Source organism: Carcharhinus amblyrhynchos, chromosome 12 (genome assembly GCF_965287045.1).
Source record: "Carcharhinus amblyrhynchos chromosome 12, sCarAmb.v2.hapA, whole genome shotgun sequence".
Lineage (NCBI taxonomy): Eukaryota > Metazoa > Chordata > Chondrichthyes > Carcharhiniformes > Carcharhinidae > Carcharhinus > Carcharhinus amblyrhynchos.
This window is the reverse complement of record NC_137335.1, coordinates 53818785-53833040: the sequence shown is the minus strand read 5'-3', so window position 1 is coordinate 53833040 and position 14256 is coordinate 53818785. Positions and strand designations below refer to the sequence as shown.

At 44.1% G+C, this 14256-nt stretch overlaps 2 protein-coding genes across 8 annotated transcripts in view; one reads left to right on the top strand and one right to left on the bottom strand.

Moving 5' to 3' along the window:
• Positions 1-14256, bottom strand: part of spata17 (spermatogenesis associated 17) — a 276889-nt gene that overhangs the window by 258670 nt on the left and 3963 nt on the right. For 2 of the 3 annotated variants that reach the window (XM_080200542.1, XM_080200543.1), the window contains exon 1: positions 7592-7706. The exons of the other annotated variant lie outside the window; for it this stretch is intronic. In XM_080200542.1, coding sequence (XP_080056668.1) covers positions 7592-7659 — 68 coding nt within the window. In that variant the 5' untranslated portion in view covers positions 7660-7706. Of the gene's footprint in view, positions 1-7591; positions 7707-14256 lie in introns of those variants that run through there. 3 annotated transcript variants of the gene reach the window in all.
• gpatch2 (G patch domain containing 2) overlaps positions 7713-14256 on the top strand; it is a 232829-nt gene continuing 226285 nt past the window's right edge. For 2 of the 5 annotated variants that reach the window (XR_013888285.1, XR_013888286.1), the window contains exon 1: positions 7713-8090. Coding sequence is in view for 2 of the 5 variants with exons in the window: in XM_080200541.1 (XP_080056667.1) it covers positions 8041-8090 (50 nt within the window). In the remaining 3 variants the exon portion in view is untranslated. The remainder of the gene's footprint in view (positions 8091-14256) is intronic. The other 3 variants (XM_080200539.1, XM_080200540.1, XM_080200541.1) reach the window with 2 other exon arrangements.

Here is a 14256-nt window from a genome sequence, read left to right as displayed (position 1 = left end):
CACTCTTCCTGAGATCAGCGGGGGTCCGCTGCCACTCTGCCTGAGATTGGGGCGGCAGGGGTGGGAACGGGAGAAGGGGGTCCACTGCCACTCTGCTGAGATTGGTGAGGGTGCAAGGGGGTCCCTGCCACTCTGCCTGAGATTAGTGGGGGTGAAAGGGGATCTGCTGCCATTCTGCCTGACATCAGTGGAGGGGAAGGAGGGTGTCTGCTGCCACTCTGACTGAGATTGGGAGGAGGGAGGGGAAGGGGGTCCATTGCCACTCTGCTTGAGATTGGGAGGGGGGAGGGAGGGAAGAGGGGGCAGCAATCAGTCTGGGTGGTTGGGGGGTCGGGGGGGGGGGACAAGGGGGTCAGTAATGTTGTGGGGGTGAGGCAATGTCTGTGGGGCTAGGGGGAGGCATTATCCAGCCTGGGAGGGATGTGACAGGGGAGCAGCATTCTATCATATTTTGTTTCTGCATGTGCGCAGTTGGAGGTGCCAATTGGAGCTGCAGGGCCTCAGGTGCGTTAAGCCCCGCCCACAGGCTTGCGCAGCACAATTTGGGCTCGCTGATATTTTTGTAGGCAAAGCGTGTATGACGGTGCCTCAGAATGGGCCTAAAAGTCGGATCTGAAACACTGTCAGTTTCAAGTCCACCCAGAACTTGGAATCAAAATGGTAAAATAGGACCCTAAATCTCAAAAACTAATAGATGGACTTCAATGAAACCAACACACACACACACACACACACACACACACACACACAGGGTATGGCCCAAGGAAGAACTGATTAGTTTTTGCTAAATTTTTAAAAGGACCCATTAACATTGGGAAATGTTAAGGGAGGGCAAATTAACCTTTTTCTAGAAGGGTGGTATGCATTGTTTTTAGAATATTGTTGATTGTTTTAGAATGTTATCTCAGCTGTCAAAATGTGAGCAGTATTTTCAAAGCAAATTGTTGAATATGAATTGTCTAAAGCCTTCTTAGTGAGATGGAAACTCGTAATTTTTTTTCAGTTTTGTACTTACAAAGCATCAACCAGTTAGGGAAAAGTCTCAATGAAAAACTATGCAATGTGATAAAGATGTTAACACAGCATTGCTCTGCTGAGTGCCCTCTTCATTTGTCTGTTTTTGTTTCAGAGTTTTTACCATTTCCAGCACGGTGTTGTTTGTTCAGAAAAATTACCCAAGTTTGGGTAACAAATATTGGCCTTGGTAGCAATGCCCACATCCCATATTTTAAAAAACTCTGACCTTATAATGAAGGGAAGGTAATGTAATTGAGGGGCAGCTGACAGTGGTTGGGACAAGGACACTGAACCTCTGCAGCTTTGTGCAGGGCTGGGATGATTGACTTCCAACAACCACAACCATCTTTCTTTGGGCTAGTTCTGACGCCAACCATTGGAGAGTTTTCCCTGATTCCCATTGTCTGTTTTTCTCAATTCCTTGATGCCACACTGGGTCAGATGCGGCCTTGATGTCAAAAACAATCAATCACATCTCACCTCTGGAGTTCAACTCTTTTGTTCTTGTTTGGACAAAGGATGTAATGAGGTCAGGGAATGAATGTCCTGATAGAATCCAAACCAAGTGTCAGTGAACAGGTTGCTGCTGTGCAGTGCTGTCTGACAGCATTGTTGATGACACCTTCCATCACCTTTCTGGTGATTGCGAGTAGACAGAGTGGTAACAGGCTGTCCTTTTGTGGACTGGTCAATTTCCCACATTGCCAAGTGGATGCCAGTGTTGTAGCATTATTTTATAATTCCTACCTTCCAATCCAGAGTGTATATTCTACAATCAAGGGGATTCTGGAAGATCAAAACCACTGAATCCACCATCTCAGTAACCACATTCAGGAGATTTATCAGCTTTGTCCCATTTATTTCGCCAGTACCATTTCTTTACTTATATTGATTTCTTCAAGTTCTACTTTCCTACTAGATGCTTAGTTCCTTATTATTTCTGGAATGACTTATGTACCTTATACCATGAAAACTGAAATAAAGTAGTTGCTTAAAGTTCCTGCTTTTTCCTTATCCTCCATTATAATTTATTTGGTCTCTGTTTCTAAGAGATTTGTACTTACTTTCACTAACCTCTTATTTACATACCTAAAGAAGCTTTCCCAATCTGTTTTTCATATCTCTTGCTAGTTTTTTCTTGCATTCCATTTTCTCTTTGTGCAATTTCTTGGTCATTCCTTGCTTAATTCTAAAGTTATTCCATTCCTCAGGCTAACTATTTTAAGCAACATTATAAGCCTTTTCCTTTAATCTAATACTATCTTTAACTCCTATTGTTAGCCACAGTTGGATTACTTATCCAGAGGGTTTCTATTCCTTAAGGGAATGTATAATAATGATGAATTAATTATTTAAATGTTTGCCATTGCTTTTCTATGTCGCATATTTTAATTAAAAAAAAAATCTATCTTAAGCCAACTTAACCCTCACACTTACATAGTTTGCTTTATTCAAATTTAGGACCCTACTTTTGGAGTTAAGTAAATCACTCTCAAACTCAATATAATATTCCACCATACTGTGATCACTCTTCACCAGAAACTTTTTTATGACAACGTTTGCACAATGCTGGATTGAAAATAGCCCATTCCTTATTTAGTTCCTTGACATATTAATCTAGAAAATGATATTAAATTCCAGGAACTCGCCCTGCCTGCAAATACTGCAGATTTGGTTTATCTCGTTTGCAATATTACTACTTCTCTACATTTACCACCTTACCCTCGTCACATGCACGTCAAATTCCTGATTTATACGGTGCTTAACATTGCCTATAATTGACTCTCACTGGTGTTCTTTTTTCTCTTGTTGCTTTCGAGCTTCAAAAAAAAAGATTCTGCATCTTGATTTTCTGAGCCAAGATTCTCAGCATCCATGAAATGGTGTGGTTCATCAGCAGCAGCAGAACTGTATTCAATTGTAATCTGCAACATTATGGCCTTGTGTAAACCTCACTCTACCATTACCATCAAACCAAGGGAACAAGGGCATGCCAGGAGCACTACCAGACACACATTAAAATGAAGTACAAACCTGAAGATACAACATAGGATTACTTGCATGCCAAGGAGCATAAGCAGCATCTGACGGACTAAGAAATCCCACAACTTATGGATCAGATCAGATCTTAGCTCTACAGTCCTGCTACATCCAGTCATGAATGGAGGTGAACAATTAAGTCACAAACCAGAGGACGCAGAGCTACAAATATCCCCATTCTGAATGATGTGGAAGCCTAGCACGTCTGTGCAAAATACAAGGGTGGGTGGGGTGACCTTACCAGCTCCTCACGCTGGTTGATTGTGATGAACCGATAAGATCGTGAGAGAGATGAAAAATTGGGTTTGCACCCAGTTTCTCACCTCTGGATTGCTGATGTCTTTCCTTGCTGCAAGGCTGAGCACATGAGGCTGATTTAAATATTTAAATCTGAATTTTAGTATTATTAGTGAACCTGGGATGGAATCATCCAAGCTAATTTTTCTTAATAGCCTCGCTGGTGGAGGTTCTCACCGGTGAGGATCACGTATGGTTCCCAACAATGGGGACCTGACCTGATGGTCTCATCAGTGAAACCCCTGGGTGGGCAGGGGGGGCAGTTCCCCTTGGGCAGTGCCAGCCTGTGACCTGGCACTACCTACTAGACACCCTAGCAGTGCCCACCAGGCAGTGCCCAGGGGCAGCTGTGCATGGGAAGCTGTGCACTCTGCATCGAGGATTGCTAGATGGCAACTGGCTTGGGGGGGGCGGGGGCTGGCATGTGCTGCTGAATAGGGGCTGTAAGATACCTCCCAGTGCATTAATTGTGTAAACTTTACACAGTGCACTGGGAGATCATGTGCATCCTCAATGGTGCCCTGTAGCAGTCAGCAGCTGGCTTCCCAGTGTGAACAGACTTTACCACTCCCCTTACTGGCACAAATCACACTTTGCCTAATTGGCATAAGTGTCAAATTTTTCTGTCACCGATAAAATGGACACAATTCTCTACCATTTTCATGCTTTTCTGGCACTTAGAATTTTTTTGGGATGATCACCCTCATGACTTCAAATATATGCAATCACCTTCAACCAGCAGTGCTCAATGGATGATCCATCATGGACTCCTCATGAGGTCCCCAGTATCACAGTTGTTAGTCTTCACCCATCCAATTCAGTCAACATGATATTAAAAAATGGCTGAAGGCAAAGACTATGTAGTCTGCCAACCTCCCAACGATAGTACTGAAGAGTGGTATACCAGAACCAACTGCATCCTTAGCCAAACTGCTCCAGTACAGCTACAACACTGGTATCTAACCAGCAATGTGGAAAATTGCTCAGTATGTCCTACACACAAAAAGCAGGACAAATCTAACACTGCCAATTACCACCCTATCAGTCTACTCTCAAACAGCTGTAGGTGATGGGAGATGTTGTCGAGAATACTATCATGAGGCAATTATACATCCAATAACCTGCTCACTGGTGCTTATTTCGAATTCTACCAGGGCCACATGGCTCCTGCTTTCATTACAGCCTTGGTTAAACATGGACAAATGAGCTGGACTCAAGGGTGGGACTGACCGCCATTAACATCTAAGCAGTATTCAGCTGATTGTGGCATCAAGGAGCCCTGGTAAAATTGAAGCCAATGGGATTGAGGGGATATCTTCTCCACTGGTTGGAGTCATACGTAGCAAACAGGAAGATGGTTGTGTTTGCTAAGAAGCCAATCATCTCAGTCCCAGGACATTGCTGTAGAAGTGCCCCTGCATAGTGTCCAAGGTCCAACGTCCAACCATCTTCAGCTGCTTCTCAATGACTGTCCCCCCTATCACAAGGTCAGACGTGGGCATGTTCGCAGATGGTTGCACTATGTTCAGCATCATTTGCAACTCGTTAGGTGCTGAAACAGTCTGTTTTCTTATGCAGCAAGACCTGAACAATATTCAGGCTTGGGCTAATAAGTGGCAAATAACATTTAGGTCACACAGAACACCAGGCAATGTCCAATACAAGAGAATCTAACCATCTCCACTTCAACATTCAATGACATTACCATCGCTGAATCCCCCATGAACAATATATTAGGGGTTACCATTGACCAGAAACTGAACTGGACCAGCCATATAAATAACGGCTGTAAGAGGCTGGGAATTCTGATGTGAGTAACTTGCCTTCTAACCCCCCGCAAAGTCTGTGCCCCCTCTATCAGGCATAAGTGAGGAATGCGATAGAATACTCTCCACTTGTCTGGGTGAGTTCAACTTGAACAGCAATCAAAGAAGTTAAACACAATACTGTACAAAGCAGCCTGCCTAATTGGCATCCCCTCCACTATTTAAATATTCCCTCACTGCACCACTGTTGCACATTGGCAGTAGTGTGCACTATATACAAGAGGTGCTGCAGCAACTCACCAACGCTCCTTCCGCAGCACCTTCCAAATCCATAACCACACCTACCTAAAAGGACACTGGCAGCAGATACATGGGAACAGCACTACCTGCTAGTCCGCCTCCAAGCTACACACCATCCTGATTTGGAACTATACCACTCTTCCTTCACTATTGTTGGATCAAAATTCTGTAACTCCCTTCCTAGTAGAAATATATGCGTGCGCTAGTTGGACTGTAACAGTTTAAGGCAGCACCTCAATTCCATGAAAGAATAAAGAACCTCCTGTCCACTTATGTTTCTGTCTTAAAAGTATTCTTGAATATTTCAGGCTATACCTCTGAAATTACGAGGCTACTGGATCAAACCCATTTATTTCTATGCTATTAATTTATCTATTTGTTGTGAATATGTCACACATTCAGGTATAATATTTTTAGATTTTTAAATTGTGTCAGCTGTCTCCTTAGTCACTAATGCCTATAACCTTTGTTGAGCTCTCTGTCGCTTCCTGCCCCACTGCTTATTTTTATCTTAACTGTCACTCTTCTACAGCATTGGCATTTCTCTTACTGCTTTTGAATTAAAATTTTATTTTAAATTAAATTTTAAATTCTCACACCTCAAGCAACCCCCTCTCTTTCTTCAGGTTTTTAAACTTCTATGCACTGCCCTGAATTCTGCAATTATCTAGGCATTAGTCCCAGCACACTTTATGTAGGAAAAATGGAAAAATGCTGGAAAATCTCAGCAGGTCTGACAGCATCTCTGGAAAATAGAGCCAATGTTGAGAGTCTAGATGACCCTTCGTCACACCAGCTCTGACGAAGGGTCATCTAGACACGAAACATTTGCTCTACTCTCTCTCCACAGATACTGTCAGACCTGACGTGATTTTCCAACGTTTTTCTGTTTCGTTTCAGATTCCAGCAACCACAGTATTTTACCTTTATCTTACTTTATGTACAACACATCTCAAAGGACTAGCTCTCTCTTTCCCCAGAACTGGCACCAGTGCCCCATGAATCAAAACCCCTGCTTCCACATCACTCTTTAACCTTCTAATTTTCCTCTGCCAATTTGTGTGCGGGTCAGTAACAAGCCAGAAGATACCAGTAAGGTTGTGCATGCTAATCCCAAATAAATAATACTAAAATCTTGGATTCTGGGATGTTGATATCCTGGACCAACTCTACTTCCCCATTCAAATTCCACATTAAATGCAGAGCATCCCATTACACATAGCATACAAAGTTTGGGTCGGATGCCCGTATCAAAATATTTACAACTAGTTAAAAAAAAAGCATAGCAGCAAAACTCCGGTATGGCATAGTGGTTAGCAGTGTTGCATCACAATGCCAGGGACCTGGGTTCAATTCCAGCTTGGGTCACTGTCTGTGCAGGGTCTGTATGGATTCCCTCTGGGTGCTCTGGTTTCCTCCCACGGTATGGGAAATGTGCTAGTTAAGTTCACTGGCCATGCTAAATTCTCCCTCAGTGTACCCAAACAGGCACTGGAGTGTGGCGACTAAGGCCTTTTCACAGTAATTTAATTGCAATGTTAATGTAAGTAAGCCTACTTGTGACACTAAACTTTAAACATTAAAAATCGCTATTTTGTTGCCTAACAGCCGTGGCTCAACTTTCCCACTACGTCGTGTTCCTCCACTTTTGAAAGTAAACAGGGTGGGATATTAATGATAATTAATTCCCTCACAGCAGCTTGTCTAGGGGCAAAACTCTACTATGGCATAGTGGTTTGCACTGCTGCATCACAGTGCCAGGGACATGGGTTTGATTCCCAGCTTGGGTCACTGTCTGTGCAGAGTCTGCACGTTCTCCCTGTGTCTCTGTGGGTTTCCTCCAGTTTCCTCCCACTGTGTGGGAGATGCGCTGGTTAAGTTCATTGGCTATGCTAAATTCTCCTTCAGTGTACCCGAACGGGCGCCGGACTGTGGCGACGAAGGCATTTTCATAGTAATTTCATTGCAGCGTGACACTAAACTTTAAACATTAAAACCGCTATTTTATTGCCAGACAGCCACGACTCAACTTTCCCGCTACGTCGCGTTCCTCCACTTTTGAAAGTAATCGGGGTCGGACGTTAGTGATACTTAATTCCCCCACAGCGGCGAGGTGTCGCTTGTCTGGTGGCGGTCTCTCTCAGGTGAACTCAGGGCAGTGTGTCCCTTACCAGTGCTTGCGGAAATATTGCTCACTCAGCCCCCGCACCTCCGACCTCAGCCTCGCCAGCGTCGCCATCTTTAGTTGTGGCCGTTGCTATGGTGACGGGGCCAGTTCCACACTCGGTCTCCACGGCTCTCAAGAGAAGGGCTGCGATAAACTGACTTCGTCGCTCAAATCCCGGTCACCGAGGGGTTTTTTTTAAAAAAAATCTTTTAAAGATGCAAACGCATGCTTTACTCGCCGTCCGGCTGGTTGTGTGGACCGCGGCGAGAGGCCGGTGTGAGGCCTAGTCGGATTGTTGGAGCCTCCCTTCCGGTGGACTGCTTGCTTCCCGTCGTCCCTCGGGCCGGGCATGGTGGAGTTGGTTAAAGGCAAATACCTGACAGTTGTTTATCATCACAATTTACGGTCAGCCGGGCTCCCCTATCACCCTCCACCTCTTTTAAAGCACCTTGGATGTTCGCCGCGACCACCAAGCAAGCTCTGCGTACTCCGGGCGGCAGCTGGTGAGTGAGTGAGTGAGGTCTCGGTGCCCAGGCTTTACCCCCGCGATGTTTTGCCATCTTCTTTTGGCTGACTTGAGAGGAGTGCACAGCCCAAGCAGGGGAGGCCCGCTGCCTGCTCTGCCGCTCCTGCTTGTACATAACTTCCATCTGTCAAACGATTTGGGAGGAGAGACATTTTATTTTAAATAATGGAGCACCTCTGTCCCTCCCCTCCAGACCCCACATGATCTTGGCAGATCGTGGGCCCTGTGCAGTTTGTTGTCATCCGTCGGCGTGGAGGAAACATAAGCAATCTGCATGCATTGTGCCTTAGAAAGTTGGGGCTAGGTAAACCTCCTCCTATCCCCAAATTTCTTCCTTCCTCCCTGCCTTTTTAGGATTATGTTTATTCATCACATCTTAAGAGGTGGGCGGCACGGTGGTACAGTGATAAGCACTGCCGCCTCATAGTGCCAGGGAACTGGGTTTGATTCCTGGCCGTGGTCACTGTCTGTGCGGAGTTTGCATGTTCTCCCCATGTCTACATGGGTTTCTTCCGGGTGTTCTTGTTTTGCTAAATTCTACCTCAGTGCACTTGAACAGGTGCCAGAGTGAGGCAACTAGGGGATTTTCACAGTAACTTCATTGGAGTGTGAATGTAAGCCTACTTGTGACAATAATAAATAAATATTTCTAAAGAGTTTCTCTAGACATCTGATGGCGGGGCCAAAAAAAACCGATGAAAACATAGCGCTCTGAAAACTTAAAATAGATGAATTTCTCATGCTTTGGTTGGAGAAAAGAACTAGGGTCATCATTTGGTGAGTGTAAGCTATGATGATCTTTGCTGCAGGGTATGCATCAAGGTTGTGGGTGGACGTTTCCCCAAAAATTGCTAGGTGTCGTTTTGGATGATGAAACAAGTGTGATCCATTGAATCAAATCGCAATCTTCCCACAGGAGAGTGTGAGAGAATGATGAGTTTCATACTAGTGTAAATTAATGGTCTAAATGTGCCTGTAAGCCTAACTTCACAAGATTGGGTGCCATTTTTAAAGGGTGCTCTGATCTCAAATTGAAATTAAGGACCCCTTTTCCCATCCCCACTGACATTAGGGACCCCCCCCTACGCACTCCCCTCTTTGAAGAGATGTTTCTCCACCCCAACTAAGATTGCTGGTTTCAGGACATTAAGGTACTCCCAATGGGGCCCCTCTTCATGTCTTTCTGCCCTTCCCCCTTTCATGATTCCCCTTCCCCCTTTATGACTTCCCTGCTCCCGTTCATGACTCCTTCCCCTGTTCATGACTACCCCCTTCATGACTCACCCCCTTTCATGACCTCCCCCCTTTCATGACTGCCCCCTCCCCCATCCTCCCCACCCCCCCTCCCACTTCATGACCCCCTCCTTCATGACCCAGCCCCATTAGGCTGCACCCTCCTCATGCCATAGCCCCCTTGGCACTGGCCCCAGCACCCAAGTGTTGCCCACCTGGCAGTGCCAGGATGTCAGTTGGCACTACCAGGTGGGCAATGGCCAGCCATCTCCTCGACCACTGGGGGCTTCAGTGGCCTCCGAGCCCTCCTCATGTGTTTGTAACTGTTAGTAGTGTCTGGGAGGAATGTTAAAAATAAATCACAGAACCTTTTAAGCAGGGTAACCAGTGTGACATCAGTGTGTTTTGCAATTGGCATCATTGGCAGTCCCACAAGAGCTCTCAACAGCCAGTGAAAATACTTGCCACATGAGCACCAACCTAGGACCTGTGGGCCTTTGACCCCACCAAGCTCCTGCACCCTTGAAAACCTCCCACACCATGCCATGACACCAACTGACTTGCCATTTTGCCCTCTGGAGGTTAGTGTTAAACAGTACTCACCTCCTCACTTGCCCTCTCAATCTATGGCATCTGGCCTATGCTTCACGGGACCAGTAGTGATTGAGTCCATGTGATTTCCTTCCGGAGGGCATGGAAACATTCTGGGAGGGGGAATGATCATGTGCCAAACATGCTAATGAGATTGAAATCAAGTTAATCTCATGCTAATTAGCATCAGGCCCTTTCTGGGCGATATTCAGTATACATCAGCAGAAAGATACCAGGAAGATTGCGAACCATTTAGCACCAAGTGCAAAATCAGCAATTTTCCTAGATTAGCGCGATTTACGCTAGGCAAACGCGGTCGGAAAATCATGATCTTTGTTGTACTTGTCTGTGTTTTATTTGAAATTGAATTCTTGGTGAGAATTAAAATAACTTTTTCTATTTTGGTGGAATGTAAGGTCAAATGAAAAGTTGGTTGGAAAAAGACAAAGTTTCTCTAAGGGAGTAGCTTTTTAAAGTTCAGGAAATGTACACTCTGAATATAAGCAGTTGAAAAGATATGATGCTCAAGTCTGGCCATATTATTTTCAACGCTGTTGTTACTTTAAAATAAAAAACAGGTAATGTTAGAAACATTTTAGAAGTCTAGCAGCATCTGTGGAAAGCTAAACTGAAATTAATTTATTAGATTCACATGAGAGGTCATCAACTTCAAGAATTATGTTTGTTTCTCTTGGCACAGATGCAGCCAGACTTGTTGCGTGTTTCCAGAATTTCTGGTTTTATTCAGATTTCCAGCATCCAGAGTATTTTGCTCTTACATTGTTATGTTAAAGCTTTTGTGGCTTTGCATAATCAACACCAAGTGCAACCTTCAGGGTTGAAAGATGGGGGATAATTAGCCTTGGCATGGGCATGTAAATGAATTCCGTCATCATTTAAAGTTGTATGCCCTGTAATTTTTATGTACTTAAACTATAAATTCTTGTATCCAAATTTATAATGGAAATTGTGTATGTAAACATTCATGCTGTAATTACATCCTATTGCTGGTGACCTTGCAGAAATTTTATCAGGATATAACAACTCTAGCAAGGCTGTTATATTGCCCATTCCCTTGAGATGTTGGTGCTAGGTCTTCTTCTAGTGACTGTTTTTATAAATTGAATTTCTTGCTAGGCCATTTCATGGAGGTGAATAGACCAGATCAACTGGCTGTTGTAGAATTCCTTCTCTTTTAGACATCAGTGCATTGTTTGATAAGGTGGCAGCTTCTTGTTACTTTATATAATACCAGCCTGCAGACTACTAGTTTTATTAAATTCCATTACATAACATTCCATGATAGAATTTGTACAGGACTTCAGATTATTAGTCCAGTGCTTTCACCACAGTGCTACTATACAGGATACTACTAATTCAACTCATTGGTTTGATCTGCATTCAACCTGTATTACACCTTTTTGCTAGAATTGTCTTTATCATCATTATTCACAGTCTGTGGACGTTGCTAGATAGGCCAGCATTTATAGCCCATCCCTAACTGCCTTTGAGAAGGTGGTGGTGAACCGTCTTCTTGAACTCTGCAGTCCATGTGATGTAGGTACACTCAAAATGCTGTTACGAAGATTTTGACCCAGTGACAGTGAATAAATAATTATGTGGTATTGAGCCAGTGTGGTGTGTGGCTTGGAGGGGAATTTACAGATGGTGGAGTTCCCATGTACCTGCTACTTTTCTAGGTGGTACCGGTCATGGGTTTGCAAGGTGCTCGCGAAGGAACTTTGATGAATTGCTGCAGTGCACCTTGTGAATGGTACACATTGTGCATCAGTGATGAAGGGAATGGATGCTGAAGGTGACGGATGGGGTACCAATCCAGCAGACTGCTTTGTCCTGGATGGTATTGACTTTCTTGAGTGCAGTTGGAGCTGCACTCATCCAGGTAAGTGGAGAATATTCCTCACACTCCTGACACTCCTTACAGATAGTGAAACAGACTTTGGTGAGTTAGGAAGTGAGTTAGTCGCCGCACTATTCCCAGTCAGAAGTCGCACATGCAGAGCCAGTATATGAAAGTTCTGTTTCAGGTCAGTGGTAATCCCTAGGGTGTTAAAAGTAGGAGATTCAACAAGGCATTGCCATTGAATGTTAAGAAGAGATGGTTAGGTTCTCCCACCTTGGAGGTGGTTAGTGCCTGATACTTGTGTGGCACGAATGTTACTTGCCACTCATCAGACCAAGCCAGAACATTGCCCAATCTTCCTGCATACGACATGGGGTTACTTCAGTATCTGAGGAGTTGCGAGCGGTGCTGAACATTGTGCAATATTTGTGAACTTCCCCACTTCTGACTGATGAAACAACTGAAGATGGTTGGACCTAGGACACTGTCCTCAAGAACACCTGCAGCAATGTCCAAGGACTGAGTTGATTGATCTCTAACAATGATAACGGTCTTCCTTTGTGCTAGATTTGACTCCAGTCAGTAAAGATAGGTAATGATACCTTCTCCATGGTTATCCTCAACACTGATGTCCTGCAAGGCTGTGTCCTCAGCCCCTTACTATACTATTTATACACTTATGACTGCATGGCCAAATTCTGCTCCTACTGCATTTTTAAGTTTGCTGATGACACCGCTGTAGTGGGTCGGATTTCAAGAAATGACATGACAGATTTCAGGCAAAAGATAGAGATACTGGCAAAATGGTGTGATGACAATAATCTCTCCCTCAGTGTCAGCAAAACAAAGGAGATAGTCATTGACTTCGGGAAACATAGTGGAGGACGTGCCCCTACCTACATCAAAGGTGATGAAGTAGAAATGGTCGAGAGCTTCATGTTTCTAGATGTTCAGGTCACCAACAATCTGTCCTGGTTCCTCCACGCTGATGCTATAGTTAAAAAATCAGAAAGGATGAGCTGAGTTGCAAAGATGGAATACAATTGTGGGGAATCAAAATGGTCGTTCCTATTCCTGCTTGAAAAACGTTATTACAAGAATTGCACTGTGTACACCCCAGTATGGCAAAAATGAAAATGTTAGTCCAGAATTACGTGTGGAGGCCTGGGATAGATAAATGTATTGAATATGTCATTAGACATTGCAATCAGTATCAAGTGTAGCAAAGTTTGCCATACTGACCTGTAGGAACGGCAAGTTCGGCAGTGGGTGCAACTCATGTTGATTTTGCGGGCCTCTTCATGGGCAGCATGTTTCTCCTTATCGATGCTCATTTGAATTGAATGGATATTCATGTGATGAAAACCATGACATCCTTGATCACAATTGATAAACTATGCCAGATGTTTGCCTTATGAGTTGCTAGAAGCTCTGGTCTCTGACATGGGACTGCATTTGCGAGTGAAGAATTTCAACACTTTCTGCGAATGTGGGACTTGACATGTAAGGAACAGCCCTCTATCGTGTGGCCTGAAACGGATTAGCTGAAACGGCCATCCAGATGTTTAAATTTGCCCTGAAAAAACAGTTTTCTGAGCTTCTACAACTTTGAATAGCCAGTTTTCTACTAACGTATAGAACAATTCACGCAATGACAGGAGTTACCCTGTTGTTGGGAAGACACCTTTGGACAAGACTCAATTTAATATTTCCAAGTTTGGTGGGGAGGATAGAGGCAGAACAAGATACGCAGAAGCGATTTCATGACTCCACCAAGGTTATGAGGGTTTTTCGGGTAAGCAGTTTAGTTTATATAAGAAATTTCAATAGTGATTTGAGTCGGGTCTGTGAGATGATCAGGGCCAAGACAGGTCCAGTGTCGTATGTAGTTGACAGACAAGGGAAGAGAATGAAAAAGTATGTGAACCAACTGAAGGGAAGAGAACCACATGTAGTACCAATTGAGCAGTTTGGCCCTGCTATGCCAGTTAATGGGCTGCAGCCCATTTGGAACCAAATCCAGTGACCCTGAGAAGGAGTCGCGTAACATTCTGGTGGGAATTAGAGCGATTACTTGAAGCACCTATGCAAACTGAAAGCCTTCCTGCTGTCATCATAGATGAAACTACATACTGATGAAGTGCCTGTTAGAGAATTTCAGTGCTCTCAACAAATTAGAAAATCTTCAGATAGACTTACTTATTGGGAGTTTTTGTTAAGTTTCAATACCAGAACACTCTCCTCTACAACCACCCACCCCCCCCCCCCAACCACCACCACTGCTGTCCTCCACCGTTTGCTGAGTTTTATTGTTGTTGTAAAATATTAATTAATAAATTATTGAAGGGGGAGGGAGATATCAGAGGTTACATGACCAATAGCGGAGGGATGGTTGAATTGATGGTTGGAGTCGAGGAGTTGTTGAGTTTTCAAGCTTTCTTATCACTGTCCTATA